The following is an 18,074-nucleotide window of genomic DNA, read 5'->3' on the forward strand; positions in this document are numbered from 1 at the left end:
CCTGATTGCACCTGCAAATAGAGTACCTCCTCAAACTTCCCATCAGTGTGCAGTATGATCATTCTTACTCTTCAAGGAGTGTCCTTTCTGCCCTCCAGTCCCAGGGAGCTCATGGCCCTGAACCAGGACAATGCTAAAGCACTCCTCACACATCTAAAGATAGGTAGATACATCTGCACACATGTAGCTTGGTGCTCTACCTTCATAACTATACAGACAAAAAAGTACTTGTAGCATTTTATATGTGCTCTTTATACACACAACAAATGAGATCCTGGGCTAAAAGTTAAGCAGAATTTACACATGCTACAACATCCTTTGTCCAAGCATGGTCCCTGCCAACAGCCAAAAACCCCCACACCAAAACCAAACATAGGATCAGAGTGACAGAGCACTGGAACAGGCTTCCCAGAGAGGCTGTGGAGTTTCCCTCTCTAGAGACCAAAACCCACCTGGATGCACTCCTGTGTGGCCTGCCTTAGGTAACCCTGCTTTGGCAGGGAGATTTGGCTCGATCTCTGGAGGTCCCCCTCCAACCCCTAACTTCTCTGATTGTGTGACACAAGCATCTATGTCAGACAAAAAAAAAGTTCAGCTATAGCTTAATACCCTATTTTGGTACCAAGGGCCCCCTGAACCAAGGACAAGCTTAGCACTGCCATTCCTCCAGTGCATTTTCCTTGTCTCCAGCAATTTGCAGCTCAGCAGCTTCCTGATCTGCAGAGAGCCTACTAACTGGGGGGGAAAAAGTAAATCAAAAATCAGCATTCAAATGAAAATGCTTCGAAAGGAGAGTACTTAGATTTGTTATCATAACTAAAAGATATGTATAATATTTTCAAACCAAAGTAAGCCCAAGAGTCACAACAATATATATACACATATATGGGGATATACTTGGCTTTGTACATTAAATCTTAGCTAAACAGAAGCCAATACAAATGCAGTGTGCATGCTTAGTCTAGTTAGCACCTTATTTCTAGGCAAAAAAAGTCACTCACAAATTCATAAAGGAGCACAGTAACTCGATGTTCACATGTCCCACACATGTTCATTTATTTCCAGACATTACAAGGTTGATAAGGAGACCTTGTGCATTACGGTTGCCTCCTCCTGCCCACCTTAGAAAGGTGACAGCCTTTCTGAAGTGCAATTGTGAATTCTAGGAATAAAGGTAACAGATTCTGTCTATCTGTCTAATTGTGGATCCTGACAACATTAGGAAAGAAATGAAAACAGAATTAAATGCAGAATACTGCACTTCTAAGGGTAAGGGAACATGGAAGCTTCTCTATGTTCACATGGTACTTAAATAATGAAAATTCTGAGTGCATAGACAGGCAGGTTTCTATAAAAGGCCATTTTTATAAAATCCACTCAACTTCAGATCAAGTCTTGAATTAATTCATAATCAGATTTCACTGAAAACTTGCAAGTGCACAATAGCAGCACAATACTGAACTGATAAACCAGTTACACTATAAAAACACTCTCCTGATTTACAAAGACTTACTGAAAAACATAATGTGACTAGTCATGTTTCTTCCACAGCCAAGGGTTCTGACAGGCACGCAGGCACATTATTAGGACTCAGTAGACTAAGTAGATAATTATTTCAAACACATGACTTTTAACCTACTTTTCAAGGAAAGTACTCACAGCATACCATTCTGGAGCAATAACTAAATAGTATGTGGCAAACCCACAGACTTAATTCTTTCTCTTTACAGTTTTGCTCAGACAAACACACATTTCATCTTTCTTTATCCCCTTTTTCATATAAGAAAAAAAAAATCTCTATTAAGCACTTTTCAATACCTTTTTATTGTTAGAAATGTAGCATTCGTTTTATGACTACATTAACAACAGTGACAATATTGATTTTGTTTTGTTTGGTTGGTTTCTTTGTGGTTTTGGTTGGTTTGGTTTGTTCAGGGTGGGTTTTTTTGTTGTTAAATCTAGTTGATTATTATACTTTTCCTTTTGCACTTACAACAGTTGGAAGAAATTCTGTCTTAACATATGATTGGTACCAATTCAAGATACCAGTTGTAGCCTCCTGCTTCTTCAGTATGCACTACATGCACTACTCAGCAACATTTTAAGCAGGCACAAAGGTGAATGTAAGGTAGTCCTGATACATTTTCTGTCTAATGCATTTTGTTTGCTTTAGATCACACATTCACAGCTGAAAATTACGAGTTTCAGATGATGTCTTGTAAGGCCAACAACAGTCTGTATTTAGTTTCCATGCTTAGCATCGAAGGAGTGTAAGAAAGACATTTCATTGGAGCTATTTTGTATACTGGCTTGCCAAAACAGAAGTAGTAACACAGCATGAAGCATGGCAAAAGCTCAACCAATCAAATCATCAGTGAAAGTGTTAGTCCTTTGCATCAGGTTCTATTCCTATTGTTTATAGTTTATATATTATAATCTTACCTAGACACTGGGCACTTGAAAATTAAACCAGAATTCAAAATACCAAACTTCAAGTAAGTTGGTCATCCACAGTTAGCCCTACCATCGTGATTAGTAAGCTAACTGACCCATATTCAGAACAAGCAAGTGGTGGCAGCTCTTCATGTACCAGTTAACTCAGGAAACTTCTGGGCTACAGAATGGTAACAATAAAAATGAATACAGGGTCATGAGAAGACCGGACCAGTTAATGCAATTCTCAGCGGTTACTAATCATGCAGCAGGCATACTTGTCTCAGTTGGTCCATGGACTGTAGAGGAAGAGGAAGGGCCACTCATGGAGAAAATATGTATGTCCTGTTCCTCTGCTGTTCTGTAGGCATTCACTCCTAACCATCCACAAACACTATGCAAGATGTCTTTTCTTTCTGACCCAAAATGGTAACTCCTATGTTCTTTCACTCAACATTCACTGGTAGGTAACAGTTTCAAGAACACTTATTGTCCTTTGATATCTAAATCATACACAAATAAAGTACAAGTGCAGGGTTAAGTTCACTCCAGACAGTTTACTGAATACAGAGAAGGGGAAAACTATAAAATCAGTGAAGTCAAAAAGACCTGCCAATATTGTCCAAAATAAGTCTCCCCACTACCAAATGTAGCTAACCTAAGAATTTCTCTGAAGGGCTATCAGCTGTTCATCCTTCTTCACTTACATTGGCTCTCAGTCCCCACAGATGGACCACAATATCCTTCTGGATATTAGGACCAACTCTGTGGCAGGCAGTTCTGCAATCTGCCTTTCTGAGAGATGTCACCCATTTTCAGACATGAGAAAAATCCAGGCACACTGACCAGCATACACTACTCTAAGTCTGTACTGTATGACCAGGCACTCCAGCAGCATATGCTACTGTAAGTCAGTGCATTTAGTTCTGATTAATGTTGAGCAGAGGAAAAAACGGGTTTATATTCACATCAGAGTGAATAAAACAAACTTTAACTGAGGTACTAACAAAAAAGTTAGAAAAAGTCAAAGCATTAGACATAAATTTACCATTTTGATGGCAGAAGCTGGCAGGCATTATTTGAAATTCAAAAGAAATCAATTGCAAACAGGAAGTTAAATTAGAACTGTACTTTTATTAATTCCCTCACTACTAGAGGGAGGATGAACAATCCTCATTACAAACCTTTCACTCTAGTACTTCATTACAACTGTCAAAACTGGTTTGCCCTATGTAAAACTTTGCACTGAAACGGTGCCAAGTTCAGCAAGCCTGTTGTTTTGCTACTAACTGCCCAGCAAAGAAGATTTAGAGACCATGCATAATTTCGTATTTTAAGGAAAAATATTTTAAGTTTGCTTCAGTGCCAATCACTCATTTGGGACAGATCCTTCTCTATCCATGTGACTTAGTCTCTGCTGGTCTTATTTGCAGCCAAGTACACTCCTAGCTGTTTTATTAACTATCAACGGCCAACAACCATTCAGCATCAATTAATTTTATTTACTTTCTACACAAATGCATGTATCCAATAAATTCTAACACATGTACAGAAGTTAAAATAAACTTAGCTGACTGATTCCAGAAGACAACTCTGCACCCTGCCTTACACTCTGCTGCACTGAACTAAACCCACAGGTGAACATATCCACTTTGCTGCTTATCCAAGTGCACAGAATCGTACCACTACCATTATCACAGTATCACAGTATCATCAGGGTTGGAAGAGACCTCACAGATCATCAAGTCCAACCCTTTACCGCAGAGCTCAAGGCCAGACCATGGCACCAAGTGCCATGTCCGATCCTGCCTTGAACAGCCCCAGGGACGGCGACTCCACCACCTCCCCAGGCAGCCCATTCCAGTGTCCAATGACTCTCTCAGTGAAGAACTTTCTCCTCACCTCCAGCCTAAATTTCCCCTGGCGCAGCCTGAGGCTGTGTCCTCTGGTTCTGGTGCTGGCCACCTGAGAGAAGAGAGCAACCTCCTCCTGGCCACAACCACCCCTCAAGTAGTTGTAGACAGCAATAAGGTCACCCCTGAGCCTCCTCTTCTCCAGGCTAACCAATCCCAGCTCCCTCAGCCTCTCCTCGTAGGGCTGTGCCCAAGGCCTCTCCCCAGCCTCGTCACCCTTCTCTGGACACGCTCAAGCATTTCGATGTCCCTCCTAAACTGGGGGGCCCAGAACTGAACACTAACCTTATAATACAATCATTTTACCAGTATAACAGCCATTATCATGACTTAATAACAGCAAAACAGGATAATAACTGGCCCAGATGCATTCCTCTGTGACCTACTCTAGGTGATCCTGCTCTGGTAGAGAAGTTGGACTTGATCTTCTGAGGTCACTTCCAACCCCTAACACTGACAAATTGCAGTAATGCACAGTAGGGATTGTATCAACTAAAAAAGGGCCAGAGATAGAAAATCGTGTGAAGATCAAACAAAGTAACCTCAAGTGTCTGTAACAGGTCAGCTCACTGACACCTTAAATCCTACCGACACTTCAGAGCGCTCAAATAGGACAGAGTTTGCATTGCACTTTCCAGTATTACACAAAATTTACACCACCACCATCTACTACATGCTTACGTTTAATACACCTCACCTTGAAAAACCTCAGAAAGTGCTTGTTTGTGTTACCATCCAAACACACTGAAAGAACTCTGGAATAAATCTAACTTCAGACTCATGGTTTCCAGTTTTCAAGACCAGCAGCTTGCATAGACATACACTGAAGTGTGTTTCTGGAGTAGGCTGTTGACTGTGAGTACCTTGGAGACGTGGACAGGCCAAGGTAATGCCACTTCAGCTGCCCTATAAATGCTGAAATTCCACAGGGCAATAATCAACAGCATGAAGTAACCGCTTTCAACACATGAACCTTAGCACTGAGGAATGTTAAAGAACTACAGCAACAAGTCTTTAGCAAGAACTATGCATATGCAAATTGCAATTCCAGAGCTTAGTGTTTACTGTATCTTTCTGAATTTTCCCACAGGAGTAAAGTGGAACAGGAGACCTTTACCCAAAACAAGCTTTTTCACCCTACAACAGCATGAATTCAAACTGGAGATGTGTGTGCCAAAGCATGAGCCAGGGGATAAACAGGACAGGAGAAACTGCTGCCAAAGTTATTATTAGAAGGATGGAAATATGCTTTCTTCTGTACAACTGTTCTCACCTTAACTTTAAACTCTGGTCTAGAGAGCATCTCAAATATTTAAAAAGACATTAAAAATACAAGTCCATTTTTTATCATACAGAACATCAGCTGCAACATTCTTACATAGGAACTGAAGGGAAATAAGGCATTACTTAAATCTCTGGATGATATCATACCATCCATTTTCAGCAGGTTTAAAATATGAAGATTTAATATACTAAATATTATCTAAAGAATTGGGAGGTTGTTTTTTTTTTTCTTCACAAAATGTGGTTTGGGACATAGAGCATAGGAAGCCACTTTCAGAACAAATTTAACGTTTGGGATAAAACTCACTAACATAATATCCAGAGGGAGATCAGATTACATACTCCAAACTGTGTGTTTTCTCATCCTCTGCTGAAAACCAAAAGTGAGTGACTCATCAAGTGGCATGTGCTTTAACACAGTAGGATCACCAACTCTCCAGGCCAAGCACAAAATTTAAAACTTTATGAAGCACAAAGTCATTTTGTTGGCAGTTCTTCCCTGGACTCAGGAAATATTCGTGAATGTTGTGAATCTGCCATTTTATGGTTTGGGATTTTTACAATTTCTTTTTCCTCTTTTTGCAGAGGGGCAGAGAGAGGAAGAGAATGTAAATGGCAGGAAATGGGAGACTTGTGAATTATTTTTAATGTACCTCTTCCAGAGTGATTTAATCGACTTTGTCACTGCAATGTTCTAATGTACATAAGGCAAGACAAAAGAATTTAACATTCTTGTAGTAAGATTGTTATAAACAAATGTTTGAGGTTCTGTGCAGATGTCATGTAGCAGACTTTCTGTAATGCAAGAAATGCAGTTGCATAGGCTCAGCTACCAGCATAAATCATTCTCTAATTTGTTGATGGTACGACTGGGGAGAGAGGATTAATTTCTCCCAAAGTACGAGGCAACATACAATTTGACCACTGGGATCCCAAATGATGTGAGACAACACTTTAAAAAAAAAATAAAATCTATTTATGGTGCTCTTCCAAGCACCGTTAGTATAAATGCTAACCATGAAATTGCTAAGAAGCACATTTGAGGCCAGCAGATGTTTCTGCTGAGTCAAGTGTTACATGAAGTGTGTGTGAGCTAAGTGATAATATCCAGAAATTGCTATTAGAAATAAGAGCTGAATTTTAGCAATCAAGGTATACACCACACAGAAACATATAGACATGTGTGTGTAAGCATATACATACACACAGAGAAATATATATACACACACCTTTTTTTGGATGACTAATAAAGCTGTGTACAGAGTACCAGAGTTTTACGGGTGAATTCTCTAGATCTTTACAGTTTAATTAACCACAGACACTTCCAAGTAATTGACTCCAGTTTTGTTTGAAGATGATTCTGCCAAGCCCAACATCTAATCTGCTGTAGCTGAATTCTGCCTGATCTTCTGTATCAGCAATATTTACCTGGCAGTGGCTACTGTGAAGGAATTAACTCATCTTTTTTGGAAATCTTACTTTTGTCCTAGTAAGTTATAGCATTTGGTCAAAAACCCCTGAACTAGATTTAGCAGTGAAAAGACCAATCCAGATTTCATCTCAAGCCCTGGCCACTGTTTCATGGAATGTTTGTTTAGTGAGGCATTCATCTAAACAGTTAAATCAGTATTACTTTCATAGCCCAATACTTCATAAGCTTATGTTTCATTACAGATTGTACATGTGCTGAATTCTTGTCTAATGACCATGCAACAGGGCACGTTCAATTATTCTCTTTGGGTTTTAGAAAGAAACAGGAAGTTTGGCTATAAACAATGCAGTCATCGAATAAATTTTGCCCCAGCAAGTTCATCTGAAAAACATGCATTCTTCACAAGACAGCCAGGAATGGCATCACAAGAACCAACATCCTGCTGCACTCAGTTGTTGTGGAGTTTTGGGGGGTATTTTTATTTTTTATTCTCTGAATTAACACTTAGGCAGAGTCAGAAAAAAACACTTCTGATTTAATACTGGATGTTTTGTGATGAACATTACTTGGAAGATGTGCATAATGAATCAAAAGCAGCTGCTAAAAACCACAGGATAAATAACAAGTTTTCTAAATTTAGTTTATGATATGAAATACATAAAGGGGAGGAAGAGTTACCAATTGAAAACTTTTATCAGCTAGGAAAGAATAACTACAGAATATTTCCTCTCTCTACTTGTAAAGGAAAGATGGCAAGTATTTTAAAAAGACAGCATTTTTAATAGGAAGATAATTGCATCTACATTAAAATCTAAGGCTAAAACATACCTCATTTTTGTTACATTTCTGCTTTTATATCCTCTTAATAATCTACTAAAACAGTCACCTAAAGTGCAGCATTAATGAAATAAGAACAACTGTTACTCTGTGGCTTCCAGCTATGCCTAGGAAAAGCACCATATTATCTTCCAATGCTGCATATTTTAATTTTGCTACAAACAGAGTAACATTTCAACTTCAGCCCAAACCAGAGCACACTGGGAATATTAAGAGCATTTCCTTAAAATAAACAACAATGTTACAGTTCTTCACCAAAAGAGCAGAAAATTTGCTTTACTTAGCCAGCTACTTAGCATTAACTCATTTTAATACACTTAATGCCAAGGTTTTACTTATTTTTTAATTTTCACGTGGGAAATAAAAATATTTTAAAACATAACAATGACAGTTCGCAATTATACATTGGATTAGGTTTTCCCTAGGTTATAGCTTCTAAAGATTCCAAGTATTATGTCACAGCAGAGATTCTGTGAAGTACTTTACCTCAAATGGGAAACAACATGCCTATTTTTGTAAGACTGAGGTTGTCCAAAAGTAATTAAATACATGTTTAAAAACAAACACTGCCAAGCAGCTGACACCCAAACTTTGACCTGCCTAAGGACTGAAGAATTACCCTGTTAGTTCTAAAGTCTTGCCACTTACACCCACGCAAATCTTGCCATTAAATACATTTACAGAAACACGCATGCACTTTCCACCACAGTTACACACATCAGCTTTTCGCTGGCCTGATGGACTTGGCCAGCAGAGGGAGCAGAAGCTAATAAACCTTTTCCTAGAACAAAGATGAGACTCATTCACCCTACTGTCAAACACGGAAGTAAAGGAAAGAACACCCTATTGGCTGCCCCATTATTAAAAAGCAACACATGATGGAGAACAAGAAATTCTATTAAATGGTTCTGGCCGTTCTTGTGATTTGTTTCTTGTCTTGTTTTTCAAAGCAGGTAGAAAAGGACTCAAAAAACTAATCAGTAGATTAAGCTTACCTCAGCACTAAAGATATCCTTACCATGGACAGAAAAATATTTTTGAAGTTGTCTTCTATTATGTCAATTTATTGTTTATAGGAACTTTTTTCTGTATTTTTGCTCCTTATTAAAAAGTTTTTACCTGTAGGTTAATCTCTGCTTCATAGAAAGTTAAGCAGGAACAGTAGTGCCTCTCTGAGTCTATGTCAGTCAAAACCACCACAAAGAATGTCGGCTGTTTTCTCTCCTTCGAAAGCTGCCATCCTCCAGGCTGGCAAAACTAGTGGGAAAAAAAAAGGGAAAAAACCAAACATTTACTTATGCAGTTCTATCCATTCTTGTAAGAAAGAGAGAAAACATTTTCAAACAATGCAACAGATACAACATTATCTGAAATAAGAAGGTGATTTAATTTCAAGTAAACATGCAGGGTTGTAAGATTTGGAGAAAATGGGCAAAACTTGGGTTGAATCTGGTCTGATGGATACAGATCAAGCTCTATAGCTCTCAAGGGAAATATTATCGACTCTACGAACTGAAGAAATCTTTCTCTGAATTCATTATTCACTATCACCTTTGCAGGGTTTAACAGGAAACAATAAGAACAAAGAGGAATTACGTATGTTTCACTTGGGTTAACAGGTTACAATTTGAAGCTAAAATTGTGTCTTGGAATGCCTTTACAGTTTCAATTTCTTCATTTATTTCTCTATTAATTTATTAAATTATTTATGCCTATCTGCACAATTATTCAATACTGACTCCTGAAAGACAGTATTTGTACAGCAGTATTTTCCATTTACTTATGGATTACCTCTACAAACATCATTGTGAAGAAGTCATATCATAGCAGCAATATGTATTTTTAGCACCCCTGTGAAAAGTATGTTCAAGTTTTCTGACTTCATGAGTCCAAGGCACAAAGAAAATCACTTGCCTCTCAGAATCAGAGGTTGTAGATCTCCAAATACTTATGTACATTGAATACTATGTTTCAAAGCTCTTTCAGCAATGAGGAAACTAAATAGGTGAAACACTTAAGAGCACACATCAAAAAAAAGCCTATATCTTTTCAGTATTTGTTCCTTTAAGATGACCAAGGCCAAGAAAGTGCAAGTCACTGGAGGCAAAGATGGCAATTCTGACATTGGAAAAGAGAAGAACACATCATTAACAAAAAACCCCAACGCCACAGCATGAAATCCAAGGGCAAAGTGTGGGGTTTGTCTTGTTTGTCTTTTTTTAAGTGACTAGAGCACTACCTCAGTTAATAACTTGTGCCCAGTATTGGAAGAGTATGCTGAAACTCAATGATCAGTTTGCTGAAGATTCTTGATATGTCCTGCACGGAATTTCATATTCACTGGTTCCCTTTCTTTAAGGACAAAGTCACGTGTAGGACATTATTATTAGCAAAATTATAAACTTAGAATTTACATGAAGTGAAGGTAGTAGCCTCTGTTTGTATTAGGAATATAAAACATCCACAAAACATGTCTGGAATTGTTAAACAATGCAGATACCAAAGGAAACAGATATATAGGTCAAAATGTTGTGTTTGCAGCAATTGCTTCTTTCCCCTGAACAGCTGCTAAAAATGAAAGAACATGAAGATTAACATATAAACAAACATTTAGTACAGATTCCTCTTTAGAACCTCTACAATAAAGCCTGGGTAGTCAGTATTAGGTGAACAGCAGTTAAAACTCTGCCTTTGATATATAGTTTATTTTATGATCCTGGGAAAAATCTTCAAAACCAAAGTTCACTTGTGTTACATTCTTCAAATTCTAGATAGTCAGCTTAACACTTCTGAGCCTGTATCCTTAGAAGTGCTAAGCACCCACTCCTTCATCTGAGAATAACTGTTCTGAACATCAAACAGTACTCTGAGAAAAGATATCCTAGTCATTCCAAGCTAAGCATCCAGTATTAGTCCATGATTTTGATAATACTGGCCTAATCTGCCTTTGTTTTCTTATTTTTAACTGACATGGGAGGAAAGATACCACTATCAATCTTGCAGAACTGCTATAAAGATAAGGTAATATGGTAAATATATACAGACATTATAACAAAAGTATCATTAAAAAGTCTGACAATAAAGTGTTTAGAGTTCCACATGTATTGCAGACTTTTGGTTGGTGTATAGTAAATTAAGCTTGGGGTTTGCAGCTCAGATACAATAAAATCTCCAAAAACTCTGATTAACTATTTCTTTGATGAGTGTAAGTCAAAATACAAAGAATGCAGTGGGATTTTCACAATAAATAACACCTTTCCACAGGGTACCATTAAAACAGAATTATCTATCCAAAGTAGGTCAAATGAAGGTTGCTCAGGCACTACTATCTCTAGCACCTCTTAAGTACCAAAAGCTTCAGTTTACAACCTTGACACTCTTTCCATTCAGCCAACTGAACTAGTTCAGACAGGAGATCCTTCCTGGTATCATTGCCCTCCAGCTTTCCAGGTAATTTCTTATCTCACGCCTGTAAACAGCAACCTGTCAGACTTCTGAGTGTATGGAATGCCTGGACAAAAGACCATTCTGCATACACCAAACAGCACCCTGCTGAAGATACAGAAGATTTGGTATATTCAAATATTCCACAAACAGAATATTCTGCACCCAGATGAGTGATACATGAGTTTGGAACGTGCGGCTTACAGGTAGCTGGTTTTCACACTGTACGTACAGAATCTAATAATCTTGAACTGTGAGGTATTGGTAAGTTCATGTTAAATACAGTGTCTTCTATTTAGTTTAAAAGACATCGAAAATTAAATGTTTTTATTGTAATAAGCCATTATTAACTGGTCTACTGCATAAAATCCATATCTACATATGTTCCAAAAGTGGAAAATGCACAGGGGAAACCAATAGCTCCATTTTTAACTATCAGAAGTGATCTGGGCAGGCTGCCCTCCATAGCAATCACTCAGTCCTTGTGCATGTCTAAACTGTCCCCACGTGGGTGAGAATTCTCCCCAGTTTCACAATGATCTTGTGTATAACATATGCTTTCTAGATCTAGCTAGTGTACTAGAAAACCACAATTAGTGATTGTTAAGGAAAACAGCTGAAGTAGAGTATACCCAGTAGTTACACAGAGAATCTGTGCTTTCAAATAAACTAGAAGACATTTGTAAACACAGAGATCAAGGACAAAGACAACATGCTCCTCCAAGAAATTAAACAATAAATGATTCTCAGTTTCCTTAAAATAAGGTAATAAATATTAGTGCAATATTTCAAGCACAAACAACACTGAGAAGAACTTTCCAAAGTAGTATAAATACAAGCTACTATCCAGCACGATTACCAACAGTCTGGCCACCAAGAACAGGAAAATGTTTCCTCACCAAACCAGATGCTATACCAAAACAGACAAAAGCACCACTGTGAATGTGATTCAGAGGTCATGTGCCTCTTCAGCAAACAAGAAAAAACCCAGAAGTTTAAAAATGCATGTGCTCCCATATTGTTTCACTTATTTGCCAGCACCTCTGCAACCAGAATGTAGCCTCTACAGAAGACATTTATATTTAGAGAGAATCAGATTGTCCAACTCACTATTTACAGAAATAAGCCTCTAATGATGGCAAGTGATTCTCATCAACTGACTGACTTCTAAAATCTGGTGCAAAATCCAGAACTTTCATGAAGAGTAAATAACAGATTTTATTCAAGGTACTGAATTGACATTTCCAGCATTGTTTAAAAACACAGGTTCTTTGAAGCAAAGAACTTTCTCTTAAGTAATTTCACAAATGTCTTCAAAGTAAGCAAGAAACCAGGCAGACTTTAAAATGTGTGTTTTAAAATAGCATAGCTACGTTTGTCACTTTTAAACATTTCATCCAATCCTCCTCTCTCTAAAGCCTAGATGTGATTAATGTTTAAAAGTGACACTTTTTGTTTTATAAACCTAGACCTTTATCTTTGCTTGATGTATACATTTGTTCCTTCTTTCCTATCTAAAGCCTGTATTCCTACTCCTTGCCCTGTCCCTCTATATTAAAATTAATCACTTGCATAAATTAGCTGGTATCTCAGATACACTGCATACAGCTTTGGTATCTAGAATCAGACAATTCTGAACTGGAAGGATCAATGAGGATTCAGCCCAACTACTGACTCCGCACTGCAGGAACTAGGACATAGGAAAAAGGCTTAGTGAATACTCTGGAAGTGAAGTCTAAATACTAGTATTATACTGAACAGTGATTATACAGCACCCGAAGTTCACTGGAGAAAAATTTCAGTCACTGTATCCTTATCAAGGCAGAACTGTTTTATTTGTCCTCTATATCTGTTGATCAGAAATTACCTATTTGCTGAATTGATGTTAGAAATTTGTTATTTACCTGTGGGCTTGCACCCTGAGCAACAGTCAATCCACAGCAAAACCTCAAACCAATATTCTAGTTGGGTCTGTGTAGCTACCAACAGGAAGACTGCTCTCTCTGCACTTTACATTGTTTTCTCAATCAACAATCGGGTCAGCTTTCCATCAGAAATCCACTACCTCTGACAACACTATCAGTGTAGAAAGAAGAAAATGCTTGTTCCAAAAACTCATGACATACTTCATTCTTTGCAAGTCATCTGCTGAAAGCATTTTTCCAAGAGTTTATACAGAGGACAAGGTCTGCAATACCATTACAGACCCCTGCATACAAAGAACTAATTATACTTCAAATACATTCTTACAGTACATATTTTCTTCAACATATATTTGTATGCTTGTTTCTTTTTAAGTAAAATGGGGGAATGATCTCAAGCAGAGGCTGTGTAGGTTTAGACTGGACATTAGGAAAGAGTATTTCCTGGAGAGAGTGGTCAGGCACTGGAATGAGCTGCTCAGGGAGGTGATTGAGTCACCCACCCTGGATGTGTTTAAGGGTCATCTGGATGTATTGCTTAGGGATATGGTTTAAGGTGAATCTTGTAGAGTAGGGTTATAGTTGACTTGGTGATCCTGGTCTATTCCAGCCTGGATGTTTCTGTGATTTCTGTGAAAATGCAAAGACAGTGGGCCTACATAAAACAGAAAACATTTTAACTGTATTGACAAGATCTGAGTTAAAAGACAGCAAAATTACTTCAGAATTTAAAACATCTGACACAGATACCCACTTGCCTTTTTAGTCTCTGACCAAATATTTAAGTCTCTACTGGATCACTCCGAGCACAAAGGTTCATTTTATTAAATCTGCTTCTGTAGGCTTTCTTTTATTTTTCAAATAACTATGCTTTGTTTTTAACATGTCTCATCAACAGCCTTTCTACAAACCTCCCTGAAAATAAAGAACCATGTTCTGGACATTATGTGACAGAAGTTTGCTCCATCTGGACTTGCATGACCCAGCACCAGCTGCTGAGTATTTCACCATTTCACCATTCACTTATGTATGGAATTTTGGCAACGAGAATTTTCTTTTTCAAATGCATACCTCTACTTAAAACTAAACAAATGGCAAACAAAACAATTACAATGCTCACTGGCATAGTAAAAAAGCAGTGTTATGAAGCTGTAAATCTGAGGAAATGCTTCAAGCTTTCAAGATATCTCTGAATGTAAACAGAATACAAAATATACAATGACTTTTATAACAGTTTCATGCCTTTCAACATCTTGTGTCTAAGAAACTGTGTATTTTATCTAAAATAGAACTAGTGTACTTAGACTATACTTCAAGTTATTTCCACATAAAAGCCTATTTCAAGCACTGTAGAAGATTCTGACCACCAAATATAAACAATTCAACTCAAAAAAAAAAAAGCTTTTCATCATAAAAGAAATATAAAAGCCTTTCCTACCCTGGAGTACACTGAAATACTGAATTCCTCAATACAAACTTTTACAGAGTCACCTTGTGGCACTCCTGAACTTCCTGAACCTACTGCCAGATGCATGCAAACCAGTTGCCCACCTCTCCTGCCCAGTCCAGCCAGAGACCAGCAAGGTGCTGAACTCAGAAAAAAAGGTCAAGAAGCCAACATTAATCTATCTATCTATTTAATTAATGCCCACATCAATATATTAATGAGACTAATGATACAGAAAGGCAAAAGGAGTGTGAATATGCAGTGTTCATTTGAAATCAAGAAAATGCTTTCTCCCCTTAGCAAATAAAACCCCCACACTTAGGTGTCTGCACATGCTGGAGTTACTGGATACTACCTGCCCCTTAGCCTCTCACACCTGAAATTGGTTTAAATATTTTGAGGAGTCACACTAGAAACAGCAGGGGACTATTTTGTAACTACAGGTGACATTACTGCCCAAAAAGAGCTAAAGGTGAATAATCTTTCCCCTCCTTGTCTGGGATGGACTCTTCCCACTTACTGTGTATGTTTCTACACCAGGAAATTTCTACCTCAGTACCCAACTCCTTAGTCAAACATAAAGACCATGCCACTAAGAAACACTTCCCCTCAGGTAGAAGATCCTCAACTACATTCTTGGACTTCCTAAGGCTGAAAGTTGTTGAAAGATCTCACAAGGCACTAATCCAGCACAAACAACAAAGTATTCCCTAATTTGAGCTACAGATTAAACGGAGCTTTGGTAATCAAACCCTGAAGCTTATCATAAAGACCCTGCTGTAAGACTCTAACAAAGAAGAAACGCTGAAATAGCTGGGAACATTTCAACTGAAGTCAGCAAATTTATCCTCCAAAGCCATAGTCTTTTACTGAAACTCATCGAGAACTAGGCTAACCTTCCCCACATTATCAGAAAATATGTAAGCCTGGGTGTACATCTACACATGCACATGAAACAAATCACTTCCAAGTTCTTGCTTTGCTTTTTCAAAACCTAGCAGTGTATAATTTTAAATACCTTTCCACAATGAATTGCTACGCTGCAAACCTGACCTTGTAAAAGGTTATTTCTACAACGCCTGTATTCGTTGTTTGTCTTCTGGAAAAAACACTTGAATTATTTCAGAAATGAAGATACACCCACTAGGAAATTAATTTCTTGCTTTGCTTTCAGAACAGAGTATCTCCATCCCAGTGCCTCACTAAACAAACAAACAACACAAGTTGTAAACAATCTTCTGTCTGCTTCTGAATGAAACCAACCTAACTACAGATGTGATTCACAACTAACTACTGCACATTAATGTCTTTCTCATGGCAATTGCACAGAATTTTGAACAGGGTGTTTGTCTCAAAATGAGCTTCTAACATCTCTCATCATGTTCAGTAATAAAGTCATAACAGTGCAAATAATTAACACTTTGGACTTTCAGTTATTTACTTAAACCGTGCTCCATTCTTTTCAGCAAAGTGTCCATCAAGATGGCAGTTTAGAAATTCTTCAGGCCCACAGACCCAGGCTCTTTTTTCACCAACACCCCCAACAAAACCTAACACATTCACCATACTCTACTCTATCTCAGGCAATGAGAGTAAGGCAGCTGTGGACACAAATCTTAGATGCTCATCAGTATGTCAAACTAAATAGAAATACACCAAGTGTCTGAAACAGACACTTTATGTCAGAAAAACTTTAAAAAAAAAAAAAAACCACAAAACAAACCTCATTCATTTTAAATCTCAACAAAAACTTTTAAAGATCATAAAATTAAACTCTCAGGACTTACAGCTGAAATTCAGGAACACATTGCCTGCCTTCAAAATTTTTTTTACTAGAAAATGCTTTTGTCAGCAATAACTGCCAATGACACCTGTCAATCAAAAGAGTAAGAAGAGTGGATACTAAATATTCAGCATGAAAGCAGAAAATACCATTTCAGTGCAGCAATAAATCCAAGAGAGGCATGACATGAGTAAATCATACTTCATTCTGAGAAATGCAGGTCCATAGCGAATGCATTGTGCTTGGTTAGAAGAGAAAAAAGACAGTACCATCTGCACGCTCTCAGTACCATCTCCACCCTCGCTCCCATATCTGGTAGCAACATTCTGGTAGCAGTATTTGGTAGTGACATTCTCACTAGAAACTGTAAAAAGAAGTGCAGTGTCACAATTTTTGCTTATAACTGTTCACATTTGTCAGAGAAGGGTTTGAAGATTCCACACTTAAGAGGAGAAGTGCATGGATGTGGGACGGTGTAAGTGGGTGGCAACACAGTGCCTGCTAAAAAGGACAGGGCTCTGAACTGGCAGAAGCTTAGCGACTGAAAGGCCTGTGACTGCTTGTGACTGCTGCTGCAGGGAGATGCCAACAGCCTCAAGATGACAAAACACAGAACAGGAAATACAAGAATTAATTAGTCAGAATTTCCTCTTAAAACAGGAGAAACCACCAGAAGGGTAATTATATCTTGAAATCCCCAGAATAAAATACACTTCGTGCAAAGGAACTGTTAATCCATTTCTATTTGAAATGTACCACTGCATAAAATGTAACTCTCAAAAGCACCTGGGAGGACAGAAGAGTAAAGTGACCGGAAACCAGAGCAATACAAGCAACAGGCTGCAAGTCAGCAAATGTAACAGCGGGAAGGGATACTGCTTCTAGATCTGTCTCTCAGGGAGTTTGCTCCAAAGCTCCTCTGTTTTACACAAAACCTACATGTGTTGAGGTAGGTCACATAAACCCATACGGGATTCAATGAACTCCCCTTCATGCATTGGAACAAATGAGGTTTCCTGAGAAGAGATCTAAGTGCTTTAACCACTCTCAAGAAATAATGCCAGCAAGGAGTTGCAAGGGACACAGGTAACTACAACAGCTCACTGCATGAAAAGCTTTATTTAGCTAGGAGAAAAAATAAAAGTAAGCAAAAGTGGGATACTCCTGGCCTGCTCATTTGGGGAATTTAACCATTACTACTTCTATGCCCTGTGTTCCATTTCCCACTCAGAGTCACAATCAATTTCCCCTCTTGCAGGTGTGAGATTCCACAAAGCAACAGAAGAAAAAGTACATCAACAGAGGAAAATGAAATGTGGTTTAAAAAAAAAATCTCATGAAGAAGCATCTTCCCTTGTGAGTGAAAGCCTAAACTAGGACTTGAAATTAAAAAAATATAGTGGATTGTGATATGAATGTATGCCATTAATGAAGTGCTGCATACTGGCTGCTACAATTCAATGTTACATTTCCACAGCACTAATTAAGAAAAATATGTAATGCATTTCCTGTCAGCAACCTCACCAAGAACACAGTAAAATAAGTAGCATGAAAGACTGCTGGGAAGTTTGGTGCTTTC

The 18,074-nt window shown here is 38.1% G+C and overlaps 2 protein-coding genes across 8 annotated transcripts in view; one reads left to right on the forward strand and one right to left on the reverse strand.

Moving 5' to 3' along the window:
- The window catches only part of SBF2 (SET binding factor 2), a 195,226-nt gene that overhangs the window by 104,008 nt on the left and 73,144 nt on the right, over positions 1 to 18,074 (reverse strand). For all 7 annotated transcript variants that reach the window (XM_064163718.1, XM_064163720.1, XM_064163723.1 and 4 more), the window contains exon 3: positions 9,019 to 9,156. In XM_064163718.1, the coding sequence (XP_064019788.1) occupies positions 9,019 to 9,156 (138 nt within the window). The remainder of the gene's footprint in view (positions 1 to 9,018; positions 9,157 to 18,074) is intronic.
- The window catches only part of ADM (adrenomedullin), a 115,135-nt gene that overhangs the window by 14,944 nt on the left and 82,117 nt on the right, over positions 1 to 18,074 (forward strand). The window lies entirely within an intron of this gene.

Source organism: Pogoniulus pusillus, chromosome 24, assembly GCF_015220805.1.
Source record: "Pogoniulus pusillus isolate bPogPus1 chromosome 24, bPogPus1.pri, whole genome shotgun sequence".
Lineage (NCBI taxonomy): Eukaryota > Metazoa > Chordata > Aves > Piciformes > Lybiidae > Pogoniulus > Pogoniulus pusillus.